A 20,610-nucleotide genomic window follows, 5' to 3' on the forward strand; every position below is an offset into this window, starting at 1 on the left:
TCTGACCCTGTGTTATTCTCTCTCTCTATCTCTCTCTGACCCTGTGTTATTCTCTCTCTCTCTATCTCTCCCTGACCGTGTTATTCTCTCTCTCTCTCTGACCCTGTGTTACTCTCTCTCTCTCGCTCTGTATCTCTCTCTGACCCTGTGTTATTCTCTCTCTCTCGCTCTCTATCTCTCTCTGACCCTGTGTTATTCTCTCTCTCTCGCTCTCTATCTCTCTCTGACCGTGTTATTCTCTCTCTCTCTCTCTCTCTGACCCTGTGTTATTCTCTCTCTCTCTCTCTCTCTCTGACCCTGTGTTATTCTCTCTCTCTCTCTCTCTCTCACTCTGACCCTGTGTTATTCTCTCTCTCTCTCTCTCTGACCCTGTGTTATTCTCTCTCTCTCTCTCTCTCTCTCTGACCCTGTGTTATTCTCTCTCTCTCTCTCTCTCACTCTCTCTGACCCTGTGTTATTCTCTCTCTCTCTCTCTCTCTGACCCTGTGTTATTCTCTCTCTCTCTCTCTCTCTCTCTATCTCTCTCTGACCCTGTTATTCTCTCTCTCTCTCTCTCTCTGACCCCCTGTGTTATTCTCTCTCTCTCTCTCTTTCTCTGACCCTGTGTTATTCTCTCTCTCTCTCTCTCTCACTCTGACCCTGTGTTATTCTCTCTCTCTCTCTCTCTCTCTCTGACCCTGTGTTATTCTCTCTCTCTCTCTCTCTCTCTGACCCTGTGTTATTTCTCTCTTCTCTCTCTCTCTGACCCTGTGTTATTCTCTCTCTCTCTCTCTCTGACCCTGTGTTATTCTCTCTCTCTCTCTCTCTCTCTCTGACCCTGTGTTATTCTCTCTCTCTCTCTCTCTCTCTCTCTCTGACCCTGTGTTATTCTCTCTCTCTCTCTCTCTCTCTCTCTCTGACCCTGTGTTATTCTCTCTCTCTCTCTCTCTATCTCTCTCTGACCCTTTGTTATTCTCTCTCTCTCTGACCCTGTGTTATTCTCTCTCTCTCTATCTCTATCTCTCTCTGACGCTGTGTTATTCTCTCTCTCTCTCTCTCTCTCTCTCTGACCCTGTGTTATTCTCTCTCTCTGACCCTGTGTTATTCTCTCTCTCTCTCTCTCTGACCCTGTGTTATTCTCTCTCTCTCTCTCTCTCTCTCTCTGACCCTGTGTTATTCTCTCTCTCTCTCTCTGACCCTGTGTTATTCTCTCTCTCTCTCTGACCCTGTGTTATTCTCTCTCTCTCTCTCTCTCTCTCTGACCCTGTGTTATTCTCTCTCTCCCTCTCCCACTGACCCTGTGTTATTCTCTCTCTCTCTCTCTCTCTCTGACCCTGTGTTATTCTCTCTCTCTCTCTCTCTCTCTGACCCTGTGTTATTCTCTCTCTCTCTCTCTCTCTCTGACCCTGTGTTATTCTCTCTCTCTCTCCCTCTCTCTCTGACCCTATGTTATTGTCTCTCTCTCTCTCTCTATCTCTCTCTGACCCTGTGTTATTCTCTCTCTCTCTCTCTGACCCTGTGTTATTCTCTCTCTCTCTCTCTGACCCTGTGTTATTCTCTCTATCTCTATCTCTCTCTGACCCTGTGTTATTCTCTCTCTCTCTCTATCTCTCTCTTACCCTGTGTTATTCTCTCTCTCTCTCTATCTCTCTCTGACCCTGTGTTATTCTCTCTCTCTCTCTCTATCTCTCTCTGACCCTGTGTTATTCTCTCTCTCTCTCTCTCTCTGACCCTGTGTTATTCTCTCTCTCTCTCTCTATCTCTCCCTGACCCTGTGTTATTCTCTCTCTCTCTCTCTCTGACCCTGTGTTATTCTCTCTATCTCTCTCTCTCTGACCCTGTGTTATTCTCTCTCCCTCTCTCTGACCCTGTGTTATTCTCTCTCTCTCTCTATCTCTCTCTGACCCTGTGTTATTCTCTCTCTCTCTCTCGCTCTCTCTCTCTCTCTGACCCTGTGTTATTCTTTCTCTCTCCCTCTCTATCTCTCTCTGACCCTGTGTTATTCTCTCTCTCTCTCTCTCTCTCTGACCCTGTGTTATTCTCTCTCTCTCTGACACTGTGTTATTCTCTCTCTCTCTCTCTATCTCTCTCTGACCCTGTGTTATTCTCTCTCTCTCTCGCTCTCTCTCTGACCCTGTGTTATTCTCTCTCTCTCTCTCTATCTCTCTCTGACCCTTTGTTATTCTCGCGCTCTCTATCTCTCTCTGACCCTGTGTTATTCTCTCTCTCTCTCTTGCTCTCTCTCTCTGACCCTGTTTAATTCTCTCCCTCTATCTCCCTCTGACCCTGTGTTATTCTCTCTCTCTATCTCTCTATATCTCTCTCTGACCCTGTGTTATTCTCTCTCTCTCTCTCTTTCTCTCTCTGACCCTGTGTTATTCTCTCTCTCTCTCTCTATCTCTCTCTGACCCTGTGTTATTCTCTCTCTCTCTCTCGCTCTCTCTCTCTCTGACCCTGTGTAATTCTCTCCCTCTATCTCTCTCTGACCCTGTGTTATTCTCTCTCTCTCTCTCTCTATCTCTCTCTGACCCTGTGTTATTCTCTCTCTCTCTATCTCTATCTCTCTCTGACCCTGTGTTATTCTCTCTCTCTCTCTCTATCTCTCTCTGACCCTGTGTTATTCTCTCTCTCTCTCTATCTCTCTCTGACCCTGTGTTATTCTCTCTCTCTCTCTCTATCTCTCTCTGACCCTGTGTTATTCTCTCTCTCTCTCTATCTATCTCTCTCTGACCCTGTGTTATTCTCTCTCTCTCTCTCTCTCTCTATCTCTCTCTGACCCTGTGTTATTCTCTCTCTCTCGCTCTCGCTCTCTATCTCTCTCTGACCCTGTGTTATTCTCTCTCTCTCTCTCTGACCCTGTGTTATTCTCTCTCTCTCTCTCACTCTGACCCTGTGTTATTCTCTCTCTCTCTCTCTCTCTCTCTGACCCTGTGTTATTCTCTCTCTCTCTCTCTCTGACCCTGTGTTATTCTCTATCTCTCTCTCTCTCTGACCCTGTGTTATTCTCTCTCTCTCTCTCTCTCTCTGACCCTGTGTTATTCTCTCTCTCTCGCTCTCTCTCTCTCTCTGACCCTGTGTTATTCTCTCTCTCTCTCTCTGACACTGTGTTATTCTCTCTCTCTCTCTCTCTCTGACCCTGTGTTATTCTCTCTCTCTCGCTCTCTATCTCTCTCTGACCCTTTGTTATTCTCTCTCTCTCTCTCTCTGACCCTGTGTTATTCTCTCTCTCTCTCTCTCTCCCTCTCACCATGTGTTATTCTCTCTCTCTCGCTCTCTCTCTCTCTGACTCTGTGTTATTCTCTCTCTCTCTCTCTCCCTGACCCTGTGTTATTCTCTCTCTCTCTCTCTCTCTCTCTGACCCTGTCTTATTCTCTCTCTCTCTCTCTCTCTCTCTGACCCTGTGTTATTCTCTCTCTCTCGCTCTCTCTATCTCTCTGACCGTGTTATTCTCTCTCTCTATCTCTCTCTGACCCTGTGTTATTCTCTCTCTCTATCTCTCTCTGACCCTGTGTTATTCTCTCTCTCTCTATCTCTCCCTGACCGTGTTATTCTCTCTCTCTCTCTCTCTCTCTCTGACCCTGTGTTACTCTCTCTCTCTCGCTCTGTATCTCTCTCTGACCCTGTGTTATTCTCTCTCTCTCGCTCTCTATCTCTCTCTGACCCTGTGTTATTCTCTCTCTCTCGCTCTCTATCTCTCTCTGACCCTGTGTTATTCTCTCTCTCTCTCTCTCTCTGACCCTGTGTTATTCTCTCTCTCTCTCTCTCTCTCTGACCCTGTGTTATTCTCTCTCTCTCTCTCTCTCTCACTCTGACCCTGTGTTATTCTCTCTCTCTCTCTCTCTGACCCTGTGTTATTCTCTCTCTCTCTCTCTCTCTCTCTGACCCTGTGTTATTCTCTCTCTCTCTCTCTCTGACCCTGTGTTATTCTCTCTCTCTCTCTCTCTCTCTCTGACCCTGTGTTATTCTCTCTCTCTCTCTCTCTCTCTCTCTGACCCTGTGTTATTCTCTCTCTCTCTCTCTCTCTGACCCTGTGTTATTCTCTCTCTCTCTCTCTCTCTCTCTCTATCTCTCTCTGACCCTGTGTTATTCTCTCTCTCTCTCTCTCTCTGACCCTGTGTTATTCTCTCTCTCTCTCTCTTTCTCTGACCCTGTGTTATTTTCTCTCTCTCTCTCTCTCTCACTCTGACCCTGTGTTATTCTCTCTCTCTCTCTCTCTCTGACCCTGTGTTATTCTCTCTCTCTCTCTCTCTCTGACCCTGTGTTATTCTCTCTCTCTCTGACCCTGTGTTATTCTCTCTCTCTCTCTCTCTGACCCTGTGTTATTCTCTCTCTCTCTCTCTCTCTCTGACCCTGTGTTATTCTCTCTCTCTCTCTCTCTCTCTCTGACCCTGTGTTATTCTCTCTCTCTCTCTCTCTCTCTCTCTATCTCTCTCTGACCCTGTGTTATTCTCTCTCTCTCTCTCTCTATCTCTCTCTGACCCTTTGTTATTCTCTCTCTCTCTGACCCTGTGTTATTCTCTCTCTCTCTCTATCTCTATCTCTCTCTGACGCTGTGTTATTCTCTCTCTCTCTCTCTCTCTGACCCTGTGTTATTCTCTCTCTCTGACCCTGTGTTATTCTCTCTCTCTCTCTCTCTGACCCTGTGTTATTCTCTCTCTCTCTCTCTGACCCTGTGTTATTCTCTCTCTCTCTCTCTCTCTCTCTGACCCTGTGTTATTCTCTCTCTCCCTCTCCCACTGACCCTGTGTTATTCTCTCTCTCTCTCTCTCTCTTTGACCCTGTGTGATTCTCTCTCTCTCTCTCTCTCTCTGACCCTGTGTTATTCTCTCTCTCTCTCTCTCTCTCTGACCCTGTGTTATTCTCTCTCTCTCTCCCTCTCTCTCTGACCCTATGTTATTGTCTCTCTCTCTCTCTCTATCTCTCTCTGACCCTGTGTTATTCTCTCTCTCTCTCTCTCTCTGACCCTGTGTTATTCTCTCTCTCTCTCTGACCCTGTGTTATTCTCTCTCTCTCTATCTCTCTCTGACCCTGTGTTATTCTCTCTCTCTCTCTATCTCTCTCTTACCCTGTGTTATTCTCTCTCTCTCTCTCTCTCTCTGACCCTGTGTTATTCTCTCTCTCTCTCTCTATCTCTCTCTGACCCTGTGTTATTCTCTCTCTCTCTCTCTCTCTCTGACCTTGTGTTATTCTCTCTCTCTCTCTCTATCTCTCCCTGACCCTGTGTTATTCTCTCTCTCTCTCTCTCTGACCCTGTGTTATTCTCTCTATCTCTCTCTCTCTGACCCTGTGTTATTCTCTCTCCCTCTCTCTGACCCTGTGTTATTCTCTCTCTCTCTCTATCTCTCTCTGACCCTGTGTTATTCTCTCGCTCTCTCTCTCTCTCCGACACTGTGTTACTCTCTCTCTCTCTCTATCTCTCTCTGACCCTGTGTTATTCTCTCGCTCTCTCTCTCTGACCCTGTGTTATTCTCTGTCTCTCTCTCTCTCTATCTCTCTCTGACCCTGTGTTATTCTTTCTCTCTCTCTCTCTATCTCTCTCTGACCCTGTGTTATTCTCTCTCTCTCGCTCTCTATCTCTCTCTGACCCTGTGTTATTCTCTCGCTCTCTTTCTCTCTCTGACCCTGTGTTATTCTCTCTCTCTCTCTCTCTCTATCTCTCTCTGACCCTGTGTTATTCTCTCTCTCTCTCTCTGACCCTGTGTTATTCTTTCTCTCTCTCTCTCTATCTCTCTCTGACCCTGTGTTATTCTCTCTCTCTCTCTCTCTCTGACCCTGTGTTATTCTCTCTCTCTCTCTCTCTCTCGCTCTCTCTCTCTCTGACCCTGTGTTATTCTCTCTCTCTCTCTCGCTCTCTCTCTCTCTCTCTGACCCTGTGTTATTCTTTCTCTCTCCCTCCCTATCTCTCTCTGACCCTGTGTTATTCTCTCTCTCTCTCTCTCTCTCTCTGACCCTGTGTTATTCTCTCTCTCTCTGACACTGTGTTATTCTCTCTCTCTCTCTCTCTCTGACCCTGTGTTATTCTCTCTCTCTCTGACACTGTGTTATTCTCTCTCTCTCTCTCTCTCTCTGACCCTGTGTTATTCTCTCTCTCTATTCGCGTTTCTCCATCCCTGAATGACTCTGGTTCTGTATGTTTATCCCTTTCGTTTTCTGTCTGTCTGTCTATTTGTTCAGATCGGAGTCTCTGGGCTGTCCAACTGGGGTTTGTTGCTGACTCTCTATTCGCAGTTTTCAACTTGTCCCTTTCTCTCTCTCTGTCTGTCTGGAGGTTGATTCTTGCTCCGTGTTCCTCTCTGTAACCGGTCCATTCTTTCTGTCCTGCAGGTTGCCGAGAGACAGCTTTTATCTTCGCCCTCACCAGCGCGGCTGTCACTCACTCTGTGTCCCGCTCCTGTTCTGAAGGCTCCATTGAATCGTGTACGTGTGACTACCGGCGCCGGGGACCTGGCGGGCCCGATTGGCATTGGGGCGGCTGCAGCGACAACATTGAATTCGGCCGCGTCTTCGGCCGCGAGTTCGTGGATTCGAGCGAAAGGGGTCGAGACCTGCGCTACCTGACCAACCTGCACAACAACGAGGCCGGCAGACTGGTAATAACTCCATGCTTACCCTACCCAAGAGCTGTGATATGTATTTCACACCAGTCTGCCCGGAGTACTGGCATCACTTTAGGAAGCAGGCATGAACCAGGCATGAACCCTGTGTGCTATTTAAATAGCAGCAAGATTTATTCCAGACTTGATTCACTGGAGAACTGGCAGGTTCTGAGATTGAGAATTGTTGTGTATTGCCTTCAAATTGCAGATGACACCAGCACAATGCAGCCTCTCCAGGCGTTTGCCCTTGCGTCAGGACAGTGCCACAGTCCTTAACAGCGTTTATAGTGGGTGCTTTGCCATTCTCACTGATGTCAGTGCTTTATCATTAGTTGTTTGCCTGAAGTATCTCACTGTCCAGGTTGGTGCAAAAAGGGTTTCAAAGTTTCAAATCTGCGCTGAAAGCTGTTAACAGAATCCAAGCAGCCAAAACCCAGACACAGTTTTTCTTTATTGATAGAGTTTATTGACTTGTTCAGTCTCACAGCTCTCATCCCACACACCCAGTGTCCCAGCTATCCCCTGTTTATGTGCTCAAAGACAATTAATACCTATCACCCATTTCTCAATGTTAACAATGTAATTGACATTAACAAACCTTAAGAATGCAATTAACAAATATTAATGTATTGGGACAAGACATCAACAAACCTTAAGGCAATAGACAAGATATTAACAAAAGCGGTGTATGAAATTGCCCGATTTTGACACAGCCTTGCACGGGAAGAAAGTACTCCTTACTCTCCAGCGCCTTTCACTGCCGGAGGACATCTCCCAGCCAGTGAAGTACATTTGCAGTGCAGTTACTGTTGTAATGTGGGAAACACCAATTTGGACACAATGACCAGAGTATCTTTCAGTGACGTTAGCGCAGGGGAAATGTTGGTTAAAACATCAGGGGAAACTCTTTCGAGTTATCAACAGTCACAGATTGCAACTCTTTTGAGTACAATCACAGTTCTTGGTTTCCGGGAGTGGGACATGAACCCACAACCCTCTGGTTCAAAGGCGAGGGTGCTATGAACTGAGCCACAGCTGACACCTCCTATCAGGGGAAGCCCCTGTTCGTATTTTGAAGCCATGGATCTTTTACATCCTTTGTTTAAGGTCACATGTGAAAGAGCGAGCCTCCAACAGTACGGGAGTGCTGCACTGCAGTACAAGAGCAGCTGGAACAGGTCCTTCTCTGCTCTGGCTTCACTGTGTGTGCAGTAGGAGCAAAACTTTGGGGGGAACTGAGCTCCCAGGTGAACGATGGCCTGGGACTCTAATCCCCACCCCTTCTGCGAACAGACCGCTGAAGAATTCAGGTGGTGACCAACCCTCGAGTTTTGACTGCTGCTGTCTGACCAGAGAGCGATACAATAAGCAGCCCGAGGGGATTTCTGGCTCCCGAACTTTCTATTAATAAATGCGGATCTCAAGCAGGAGAAATTAGAGAGAGTGTGCAGAGAATTGCAGCTTCTCTGGGTGGGAAACTGGGCGCTTTCCAACTATTTTCACCAGCCAGCTGTTGTCTCATAGAGACCAGGCAGCACAGCATAGATCAGGATGCTCAATCCTTTGTCTGCGGGCACTATGGAGCCGCAAATTCCACCTATACAGTTCAGCCCCTGCTCCTGGTAATCTACAGATGCTAACAGTACTGACAACAAGCCCTTTCCAAACCAGCAGACCCCCAACACTTGGAGGTCCAAGTGAGACTGAATGAACTGGGATTGATGTTCTGGACAATTGGGTGAGCAGCATATCTCTACACCCTGTAGCCCAGAGCGCGGAAACAAAAGCCTTCTCTCTCTCCCTCTCTCTACCAGCTTGTTATAGTGGCCTCGGCTGGATTCAAAATGGACATAGTCTCATTGATTTGAGACCCATTTGGACCGCCATCTGCAGTCTCCGTCAGATGACTGGTGTAGGAAATGGCAAACGGACTTTCTGATGTTGAGATCAAAAAATAGTCACTTCCCATCACTTTCACGCCATAGATCATGTGTTTTTTTTTAATAAAGACCTCCCACGGCATTGCTCATATCAAAACAGGTGACCTGCCGGCGGGCATGTTATACCATGAAATGCGCAATAAGTTATCCAGCGGCTGAGGTGCAGTGATGCTTAACTGAGCCTGCCCCATAAATCCCGTCTCTGCCCAGAAGGGACAAGCTGCGGTCAGTTAGAGGTTAATTGCTGCATCGGTAAGGAAAATGAAATTGGCAGATGCCTCGAACCTGCCAGTTCCAGGTCAGAAGAAACTGACATAGATTGGCTGCAAAGTACTTTTGAGCATCTGAAATATGGAAGGACGGCGGTTGGATGAAGCGGTGTCCCTTTAAGGCCACAACAGCCCATTGCTGGTGGGCGACCTCCTGCAGAATTCAGTTGTTGTTCAAGTTGTTCGTGCATTTTTTTTTAAAGTGTGATTGCCAAAACTAGAGAGATTCTGATTTTGCTATTTTACTATTACTGAGATGTTTTGTTATACATTATAAGTGAGCAAAGGTAGTCATTTGCAACATGTGCCACAGTGGGGCACAGATGTGTGACGGACATGGGCAGATAGGAGAAGTAAAGGCAGACAGCACTGAGTACTTGGGAGCAATGTGAAGATTGGGAGACTAAGAATCTGGGTTGTTAAGAGGAGAGGAACATGTGATCGGGTCTTGAAAATTAAATTGTAGAAAATAGACTGTCAGACGCCAGACTGTTAAAGGATGTGGGGAATTTGGAAAACTGCTTGAAATAAAACACGGCGCACATTGGAGCCTGAGAAAGATATGCAGCAAAAAGAAAGCGCACAAAGGCGCATAATGCAGTTTAAGGGAAGCAGAATGTGAGCACACAGAGGGGGATGGGTGGGAGCGGCGAAAGGATGAAACAGCCAGTAAATTGGCCAAAGGAAAAGCGGCAAAGCTGAGAGAAGAGCGCGCAATGAGGCTTGAAACAAGATATCTCAGGAAAGAGAAATAAGCGCACAACAGAGCTTGAAAAGGAGTGGGCTGCAAAAGTGCACAAGATGAAGGTTGGAAAAGAGAGAAAGTAAAGAAATCACAATCGAGATTAAACAAGGAGTAAAGAAATCACAATAAAGATTAAACAAGGAGTAAAGAAATCACAATAGAGATTAAACAAGGAGACAGTAAAGAAATCACAATAGAGATTAAACAAGGAGAGAGTAAAGAAATCACAATAGAGATTAAACAGAGAGAGTAAAGAAACCACAATAGAGATTTAAACAAGGAGAGAGTAAAGAAATCACAATAGGGATTAAACAAGGAGAGAGTAAAGAAATCACAATAGAGATTAAACAAGGATAGTGTAAAAATCTCACAATAGAGATTAAACAAGGAGAGAATAAAAAAATCACAATAGGGATTAAACAAGGAGAGTAAAAATCTCACAATAGAGATTAAACAAGGAGAGAGTAAAGAAATCACAATAGGGATTAAACAAGGAGAGTAAAGAAATCGCAATAGAGATTAAACAAGGAGATAGTAAAGAAATCACAGTGAAGGATGAACTTTTGAAGTCTATCTGAGGTAAAACAATGGGATGATTTACAAAGGCGTGTTTATTTCTGCAACTAAGCACATTACACACGTAGTTATTTATTTAGCTGTAGTTTGTAGATGAGAAAAAAACATAATTTATGTACTCAATTTAACGTTTAATTTCTATCCATGAGCAATGCTATGGGAGATCCAATAATTATAGCTATACTGTGTCTAGAGCCCCTCTCCTACCACATAACCTCAAGTTATCATCTCAGAACTCCAGAAAAAACATAACTTACTGAGATGACCACTTCTCTGTTAATGTTCCACCAAATATCGAATTGATTAAAAGGGGAGCAGGTCAAATATACCACTAAAGCACCAATGAGAAAGGAGTATCAACAGGAAATTAAGCAAGTGTCCAATTGACTAAATATCAATGACTGAAAAATTGACCAAAATGCGAATGAGCGAATGAGTAAAACCAATCTAATCCATTGATTTTTCTCCCCTTTCCAAAGCTATCCTTCACAAACCAGAAAAAACCACAAAACCAAGCAAATTAAAATCACTCAAAATCATTTCTTTATACTCTTTTTGCCCTCTCCACTCAGGTGAATGCACACAGCTTGAAAAATAAACCGCCATAAACTCAGAAAACTGCTACAGAGAAAGTACCCACTAAATTGGCTAGTTAATTTTAGAAATGCCCTCGAGAACGTGCCGCTGCATAGGGGTCTGTCCCTCTCTCTGAGGTCTATGGTTTTAGTTCAGCTACATTCCTCAAGATTCATTCTTCACTGGGCCTGAATGAAGAGGTTCGACCATGTAGCAGACGCCTGAAATGCAGAAATATCTCTGTAAGTCATGCTTGTGTATTACACTGATGTACTGAAGCTCCAACCTCCAGAACACACTGTCACTTGCTGCCAGTTAAATGCAGGAAAGGCAGGGTAAGGATTTTAATGAGCAAATTGTTGCTCATTCTGTGACAGACATCCATAAAACCAACTGGTGTGTGAAGGAGAAATCTCAATTTTCCAATTGAACAAACAACAATTGTCCCACATAGAACATATTATTTGCAAACCAGATCCAGGAGAACGACAATTCTCAGAGCACCTGCCATAAATAGAATTGATGACTTTAATATAAATGCAATCAAAATTCTCTAGACAGCCAATCTGAAATGGGTTCAAAACAACCAAGCTGCTGGCGAGAAATTGAATTTATAGTGGAGTATTAAGGGAGATAAAGCAGATTTGCAAGCCACTCAGGTGATTATGTGGAAGCCGATAAACACTGGGGAAGTATCAGCAGAGTAGTAATATGCTAACTATGAGGCCCATTTATAAAAAGGGTGACTATACATGCTCAGACTTTCAAGTCTTATTTCACTGCTCTGTAAAATCATGGAACCAATTATCATGAAGAAATGTGATTATTTGTACCAGAATCATTCAGTAAACAGCCATCAACATTGATTCAGAAGAGGATGGCCCTGCCACACACACCTCCTTGATGGTTCTAAAATACCTGACATCCCAAGTGGACTCTGGACAGCCCTATGATGTGGCATAGTGTCACTTCCTAAAAGGCTCCACATGATAGGCTACTCATTAAGCTTAAAGCTGTAGGAACTCAGTATGACACAACCAATCTCCATCTCAAATGAATGTCATATCAAATAGTCATTTGGTAGTAAAGAATTTGAGTATTGCTGGAAAAAATGTTGGAGCTTGTTGTCTTGCACTCCTCAGGACACTTCACAAGAATACCAATGTCAGGGGAAAACAACAATTTATAATGTATGAGAAGAGAGTGCTGATTGGTTGGCAAGTGGACTCTGATTGGTAGAGGTGTTGCCATGGAGAGTGCACCAATTGATGGTGACTGACAGTTAACTGCCAAGTATTGTTTGAAATTTAAACCAGGCAGTTTGACCCTGGTTGATTAAGGCATTGCCCTGAGGAATGAGTCAACGAATGGCTGTCACTTATTTTGTTTAGCTGAAACAGGCGCAATGTACATGTTCTTTCTGTCTGCAAAGAACAGGACCCTGTGTATTAATATAAGTAGCTTCCAGTACACGCAAATGCACCACATTGCGAGACCAACTGACAATCTTAAATTGGTTGTCAGTGTAATTCTTAGCACATTGGACAATATTTGCTAAATAATCCTCAATTTCAGAATCATATCTAACTGGCAAGATGAATAGCTTTGACATGTCTGTTTTTTCAGCAGTACTGAAACGTTATATCCTTAGTCTTACTCCTACCTACTCCAGATACAATTGGTAATGTTACTCTGGAATTAATTGTGGTAAGTTGCTGTTTTGATCTCACCTAGAGCCTGCAATAGTGCATAGTTCTTTGGCATTAATAATGTGTCAGAATAACTCTAGGTATACGAAGTTTTGAGGAAATTGTCTAACAGACATGGTTAAATGCTATCGCAAATTCGGGCTCAAGTTAATCTAGGTAGACACTTCAGTACTGAGGGAATGCTGCATCGGCTTTTGGATGAGGCGTCAAACTAAAGCCCTGTTTGCCCTCTCAGGTGGATGTAAGAGATCCCAGGATATTATTTCAAAGAGGAGAGGGGTGTGGTTCCTGCGCACATTGGTTGCTGCGTTTCCAACACTCCAACAGTAATGAATCCTCAAAAGTACCCAACCGGCGCTAAAGCGCTTCGGGACAAGTGCTATCTAAATGCAAGCCTTTCTTTTTACGATTAGAGTGTGGTCCCAACCAGACAGTGTGCTGAAATAGTACTGAAGCATTTCACATGTCATGTTTTTGTACATCTGAGATAGGTGCGATGGTCCAGGCTGCAAATTCTCCTCCATCTCACTAAATCCAGGAATGTGAGACAAGAGGCAGCCCCCTCCGCAGTGCTGTGTCACTAATGCCGAGCGCAATGCTTTCCAATAGGCAACATGTTTTGCAGATACTGATTAATATTTATCCATTTCACAGACAGTCCATGCCGAGATGAGACAGGAGTGTAAGTGCCATGGAATGTCTGGCTCTTGCACGGTTAAAACTTGCTGGATGCGCCTCCCCATCTTTCGGACCGTGGGCAACTTGCTGAAGGACCGGTTTGACGGAGCCTCCCGAGTGATCTACGGCAACAAGGGCAGTAACCGCGCTTCCCGAGCGGACATGCACCACCTGGAGCCCGAGAACCCTGCTCACAAGCCGCACTCTCCCCAGGACCTGGTCTACTTCGAGAAGTCGCCAAACTTCTGCGCAGTGAATAGCAAAATAGGCACGACAGGGACCAAGGGCCGAGCCTGCAACAACACCTCCCTGGGTCTGGACGGCTGTGACTTGCTGTGCTGCGGGAGGGGCTTCCAGACCCTGACTGAGAGAGGCACCCAGAGATGTCACTGCACTTTTCATTGGTGCTGCCGTGTCAGCTGTTTAAACTGCACGACCACACAAATTCTGCACGAGTGTCTCTGAACCTTCTCCTGGGGTCGTAGCTTGGGGTGGCTGAGTGGGAGAGCTCTGTCATTGGGCGGGGGGGAGGGGGGAGGATGGGGAGAAACTTGGGAGCCTTTGTAGGCTGTAATGGGGCAAAGTTTGACATCTCTTAGACTCTTTGCAAGGGTGTACATGGGGCAGGGAAACCCCAGGTGGAGGTTCCTAGCTGCGTAAAGGGTCTCTAGCATTACAATGTGCAAGTTGAACAAGAGCTTCGTACTTGCCTATGTGAAGGTCATTGGCACTCTTTGCAGAATGTGAGAGACATATTTTCTTTCAATAAGCTCTTTAAAGGACAAAAGAAACCTCTCAGGGACCTGGGGTGCCAGAAACACCCACACCTTTCCTTATAAGGAAAACATCGTGCAGAGATGTCTTTGTTAAACGCATAATTTATTTGGAAATGTGTCTTGCATTTACTAAAGAGTGAATATCCCAAGAAACAAACACATTTTCAGTGGGCGGAAGGCCCTGTTTGAGGTTTGCCTAACATCGCGCTCTGTTGTTTCAGTGAAGTCTGTTCACCTGCTCAAAATAAGGGGGCGCAAATGCAGAATAAGGAGATCAGAGAAATGAATTGAAACATCTGCTTTATCATACATTGCATGTTCAAGGCTGAGATTGATAGATTTCTACGTATTAAAAACATCAACGGGGATAGTGCGGGCAAGTGTGTTGAGGTAGATCAGCCATGATCCCATTGAATGGCAGAGCTGGCTCGAAGGGCCGAATGGCCTACTCCTGCTCCCATTTCTTATGTTCCCATGTGAACACTATTCAACAACGAGGACATAGACACATAATTGAATGATGGAACAGACTGGAGGGGCTGAATGGCCTCCTCTTGCTCCTGTGTTCATACACATTGTAGAACAAACTGCAAGATCCAGTTTGAGTGAGCTGTCTAGAAATTTCCAATATATTTTTATATATTAAAATGGACACCAAGAAGTCTGATTTTTAAATTGCAAAAGACCATGTTTTCTACTTACTTTTCTGCCCCACCATTTCGTACACCAAAGTCCCCAATGAATTTTCATCATTAGCCAGACAAATGTCAGAACTGAAGCCCTAATTCTACCCCTTCCCTCACCTCGGGCATAACCCTGACTTGGTTTTGGACTTAACAAAGGTTGGTGTGGGTAGAGTTTGAGGCACAAATTCAGTGATCCAAAATTGCGTCCATTTGAAAAGTGTGTCTTTTCCCAAGTTTCTGCTTAAACTCACCTGCATATCGCCTAACGCAAAATCTGCCGTGTACGAGCGCAATTGCTCAGCATTTTAAAATGTAATTTTAAACAAAACATTTTCGCTGTTAAGTAAAAAAAAATACCTTGAAATATTTAACAGTGGTGACCTGGTGCAGTTTGATTAATACAGCTGAAAATGCATTTCTCACTACAAATAAGCATATTAATCAGTGTTAGTCCACCAGCTCGGACTAGCCTGAGTTTGAATGACTGAAAATGACTTTTAAAAATATATAGAACCATTTGCTAGTTATATCGGGTACAATAGTCGGTTTCTTAGAGTTTTTTTTAAAAATAAAGTTATGTCCAAAAGCTGTTAAAGTGTGCCTATTAGTGCTTGCGGCCAAAAGAACCAAATTAACGTTACAACCTCTCCGATGGCCCACAAATCATCACAATTAGCTGTAGTTCACCGTGGCGGTTCATTCAGCCTGGGGCCATTGCCAGTTTTATGGATCGCGAGCTTCTAACCTGATGATTTGTACCGTAGCGCAAAAGCGTCAAAGCTCCATTTGCGCTGAACGCAATTTGCTCTTAAAATTCCGCAACCTTTTGAGCCAGTTACACCGAATTGGGGCAAATTGGCGCCAAGATAAAACATAGCACCACTGAGTGCAAACGCTGGTGACTTTAGCACAGGCATGAGCACTGTACAAGCATACAGAGAGAAGATATAGTGTATCACAATCAGAAGAACATTGTACAATATTGAGGATAGTATTTAGGCACAACATAAACAACAAATTAAAGATAGGTCTGCAGACACAAAGGTACTGTATCCTGAAGAGTACAGCACACAGGCGCAACATCTAGATTACCAGCAATTAGTGCAGAGTAATGCTTAGTTTATCTGCATTTGGAATAAACTCTATTAGAAATGAAAAAGTTGAATTGTTAAAACAAAAATCACAACCTGCTTGCCAACTGAATTCTATTTACATGTGGCATGCCAAAAATAAAATAATCATGCTATGAAAAACAATTTGCTTTACTTGCAGAGGTCAGTTCCATAATTTTGCAATATCCAAGAGTCATATTGTGAACCTGTGATTTTTCTACATTGGAAATGCAAGCTCATGGCAGCTGAACTTGATTCAGTTTTTAAAGTCAGTTGATACAAATACATTCAGGTAATGGGGGAGAGAGGTGGCTTTACATAATAAGCATTAATCCTTATTAACATGTACTTATCATTTCAGGCATCATCACTTTATATGTTAGATCCCTTTTAAGACTGAAGAGATCCTCTCTTTCTCAGTCTAACTCTCTTGCTTGAAAAAGCTACTGGTTCAAGTTTTCCCTAACTTACTTTAAATATACTTTACTGATCATTCATTAAAGCCTGAAACTAAATGGAGATAAACTGCAGTTATCTAAGAGGGGAAGTGGAAAGGTTTATTGAAAAATCAGACTTTCCCCCTTAAATGACAAACATTCAAGGGATTATAAAATCAAAAGTATTTAATACAACAATCACAAGACAAACTAGTTATGAAATGTACAAAGAATGTCTAGTGAAAATCAAAGATTTTTGTAGTGATTCTTATCTTCTGAATTGTTCTCTCTCTTTTGTAAATATTGTGCACTGGACTGTTTCTGGAACAACTTGTTTGTAAATAAAATATTTATTAATGAATTTAATAGGAACAGTTATATAGCACAAGTTGAAAAGTCTTATGTTGAAACTTGTTTTTTTCAGTTGCTCTTTGTTTAGAAACTTTTTTTTATAGTGGATTAAATTGTAATAAACATCTATTTTCCCATGGTACCTGCGCTCAATTCTTTAAATTAGTGGACTTTATTTACTGCAAGAGTTACAGTTCTTTCTGTATGACTGTTCAGCCTTGTGCGATATGTGCCTATGTTTGTAGCTATAGCTCCATGCACACACTCCAAATGTGACTATACTTATGTGTGTCACTATGTGTGTACACCTGTACCTGTTTCCCCATGTATGTGTGTTTGTGTCCATGTGGCTGTGTTAAAATAGGGAATAGGCAGCTTCAAATTTCAACTTGCCAGCTCTGAGAGAGAGAAAAAGAAATCAGGTGAAGCTTTAAAAACTCTCCAGTCTATCATACAAACATATGAACAAGGAGCAGGAGTAGGCCATTCAGCCCCTCTAGCCTGCTCCGCCATTTAATAAGATCATGGTTGATCTGATAGTAACCTGAAATCTGCATCCCACCTACCGCCGATAACCTATCACCTCCTTGCTTACCAAGAATCTATCTACCTCTACCTTAAAAATATTCAAAGACTCTGCTTCCACCACCTTTTGAGGAAGAGAGTTCCAAAGACTCACAACCCTCTGGGTGAAAAAATTTCGCCTCGTCTCTGTTTTAAATGGGCGACCCCTTATTTTTAAACAGTGACCCCTAGTTCTAGATTCTTCCACAAGAGGAAACGTCCTCTCCACATCCACCCTGTCAAGACCCCTCAGGATCTTATATGTTTCAGTCAAGTTGCCTCTTACTCTTCTAAACTCCAGCGGATACAAACTTATTCTGTCCAACCTTTCTTCATAGGACAACCCACCCATTCCAGGTATTAGTCTAGTAAACCTTCTCTGAACTGCTTCCAATGCAATTACATCTGTCCTTAAATAAGGTGACCAATACTGTACACAATACTCCAGATGTGGTCTCACTAGTACCCTGTACAACTGAAGCATAACCTCCCTACTCAGCAAGGGGTAACTTATTGTGGCAGCATTAACTTTGTATCATGAAAGTACCTCAGGGTTTCCATCAGTCCCATTCTGCATTGGACAGTCTCCTGAGGAATCATCATGGGTTAGGGCCAGAGCTGAAGAAGGTTAATGGCAGTTTCTATAATTTTAAGAAGTGCTGATGTAAAGGCCATTGGGTGGTAATTGGAAGGTTAAAAGGGATTACCTTTTTTAGGGTTGGGGGTGAACGTCACCAAAAGTTTGAAGAAGAATGAAAGCTTGAGTGGGAGTTAAAAACATTTAAAGAGGGATCGCATTGGGCAGTGGGTAAAGTCAGAAACACATCTTGAAGGCAACACAAAAATTACCATCAGAACCAGAGATCTTGCACGAGTCCCAAAATGAATGATCAGATAGACCTGCCTGGTGATAAAATTTAATGAACAGACTTGAGGGGCTGAATGGCCTACTTTTGCTACTATGCTAACATGGCAGCCAATTCACACAAAGCAAGGTCCCACAGACAGCAAAGAGATGAATGCCCCATTAATCTGTTTTTGGTAGTTTTGGCTGAGGGGGGAAATGTTGGCCAAAACACTAGGAGGCTCCCCCTGTTCTTTGAATAGTGCCATGGGATCTTTTGTGGTGCCTTACTCTAATACCTGATCCTGAAAGGTGGAATCGCTGGCAGTACAGCACTCCCTCAGTACTGTACTGGAGCATCAGCCTAGATTATGTGCTCAAATGGCTGGGGTAGGGTTGAGGTGATGGCATAGTGGTATTGTCACTCGACTAGTAATCCAGGCACCCAGGGTAATGCTCTGGGGACCTGGGTTCGAATCTCACTGCGGCAGATGGTGAAATTTGAATTCCATAAAATCTGAAATTAAACCAATGTTGATTACTAACATCTTGGAGCTAGTGCCAAAATTGGGAGAGCTGTCTCACAGACTAGTCAAGCAACAGCCTGACATAGTCATTCTCACAGAATTAAACCTTACAGATAATGTCCCAGACTCCACCATCACCATCCCTGTCCCACTGGCAGGACAGGCCCAGCAGAGGTGGTAGCACAGTGGTATACAGTCGGGAGGGAGTTGCCCTGGGAGTCCTCAACATTGACTCTGGACATGGTATCAGGCCAAAACATGCGCAAGGAAACCTCCTGCTGATTACCACGTGCTGCCCTCCCTCAGCTGATGAACCAGTGCTCCTTCATGTTGAACATCAGTTGGAGGAAGCACTGAGGGTGGCAAGGATGCAGTACTCTGCATGGGGGACTTCAATGTCCATCACCGACAGTGGCTCGGTAGTACCTCTGCTGGCCAAGTCCTAAAGGACATAGCTGCTAGGCTGGGTCTGCGGCAGGTGGTGAGGGAAAAACATACTTGACTTCATTCTCACCAACCTGCCTGCCCCAGATGCATCTGTCCATGACAGTATTGGTGTGAGCGACCACAGCACAGTAATTGTAGAGACAATGTCCTGCCTTCACATTGAGGATACCCTCCATTGTGTTATGTGGCACTACCACTATGCTAAATGGGATAGATTTCGAACAGATCTAGCAACTCATGACTGGACATCCATGAAATGCTGTGGGCCATCAGCAGCAGCAGAATTGTACTCAAACACAATCTGTAACCTCATGGCCTGGCATATTCCCCCACTCTACCATTACCATCAAGCCAGGGGGTCAACCCTGGTTCAATGAAGAGTGCAGGAGGGCATGCCAGGAGCAGCACCAGGCATACCTAAAAATGAGCTGTTAACCTGATGAAGCTATAACACAGGACTACTTGCATGCCAAACAGCATAAGCAGCAAGTGATAGACAGGGCTAAGGGATCCCACAACCAACGGATCAGATCTAAGCTCTGCAGTTCTGCCACATCCAGTCGTGAATGATGGTGGACAATTAAACAACTCACTGGAGGAGGAGGCTCCACAAATATCCCCATCCTCAATGATGGGGAAGGCCAGCACATCAGTGCAAAAGACACGGCTGAAGCATTCGCAACAATCTTCAGCCAGAGGTGCCAAGTGGGTGACCCATCTCAGCCTCCTCCGGAGATCCCAAGCATCACAGATGCCAGTCTTCAGTCAATTCGATTCACTCCACGTGATATCAAGAAATGGCTGAAGGCACTGGACACTGCAAAGGCTATGGGCCCTGACAATATTCCGGCAATAGTACTGAAGACTTGTGCTCCAGAACTTGCCGCGCCCCTAGCCAAACTGTGCCAGTACAGCTACAACACAGGCATCTACCCAGCTATGTAGAAAATAGATATGTCCTGTACACAAAGAGCAGGACAAATCCAACCCCGCCAATTACCACCCCATCAGTCTACTCTCAATCATCAGCAAAGTAATGGAAGGGGTCATCCACAGTGCTATCAAGCAGCACTTGCTTAGCAATAACCTGCTCACTGATGCCCAGTTTGGGTTCTGCCAGGGCCACCTCAGCTCCTGACCTCATTACAGCCTTGGTTCAAACATGGACAAAACAGCTGAACTCCTGAGGTGAGGTGAGGTGACATCAAGGCAGCATTTGACCGAGTGTGGCATCAAGGAGCCCTAGCAAAACTGGAGTCAATGGGAATCAGGGGGAAAACTCTCCACAGGTTAGAGTCATACCTAGCACAAAGGGAGATGGTTGTGGTTGTTGGAGGTCAGTCATCTCAGCTCCAGAACATCACTGCAGGAGTTCCTCAGGGTAGTGTCCTCGGCCCAACCATCTTCAGCTGCTTCATCAATAACCTTCCTTCCATCATAAGGTCAGAAGTGGGGATGTTTGCTGATGATTGCACAATGTTCAGCACCATTCGTGACACCTCAGATACTGAAGCAGTCCATGTCCAAATGCAGCAAAACCTGGCTAATATCCAGGCTTGGGCTGACAAGTGGCAAGTAACATTCGCGCCACACAAGTGTCAAGTAATGACCACCTCCAACAAGAGAGAATCCAACCATCGCCCCTTGATTTTCAATGGCGTTACCATCACTGAATCCCCCACTATCAACATCCTAGGGGTTACTACTGATCAGAAACTGAACTGGACTAGCCATATAAATACTGTGGCTACAAGAGCAGGTCAGAGACTAGGAATCGTGCGATAAATAACTCACCTCC

General features: G+C 44.5%; 2 protein-coding genes across 3 annotated transcripts in view; one reads left to right on the forward strand and one right to left on the reverse strand.

The window, feature by feature from the left end:
• wnt1 (wingless-type MMTV integration site family, member 1) overlaps nucleotides 1-13,568 on the forward strand; it is a 25,577-nt gene extending 12,009 nt beyond the window's left edge. For both annotated transcript variants that reach the window (XM_078534660.1, XM_078534661.1), the window contains exons 3-4: nucleotides 6,304-6,569; nucleotides 13,045-13,568. In XM_078534660.1, coding sequence (XP_078390786.1) covers nucleotides 6,304-6,569; nucleotides 13,045-13,533 — 755 coding nt within the window. In that variant the 3' untranslated portion in view covers nucleotides 13,534-13,568. The remainder of the gene's footprint in view (nucleotides 1-6,303; nucleotides 6,570-13,044) is intronic.
• LOC144672720 (protein Wnt-6-like) overlaps nucleotides 1-20,610 on the reverse strand; it is an 80,738-nt gene that overhangs the window by 44,028 nt on the left and 16,100 nt on the right. The gene's annotated exons all lie outside the window — the stretch shown is intronic.

This window comes from Cetorhinus maximus, chromosome X, assembly GCF_964194155.1.
Source record: "Cetorhinus maximus chromosome X, sCetMax3.hap1.1, whole genome shotgun sequence".
Taxonomy (NCBI): domain Eukaryota; kingdom Metazoa; phylum Chordata; class Chondrichthyes; order Lamniformes; family Cetorhinidae; genus Cetorhinus; species Cetorhinus maximus.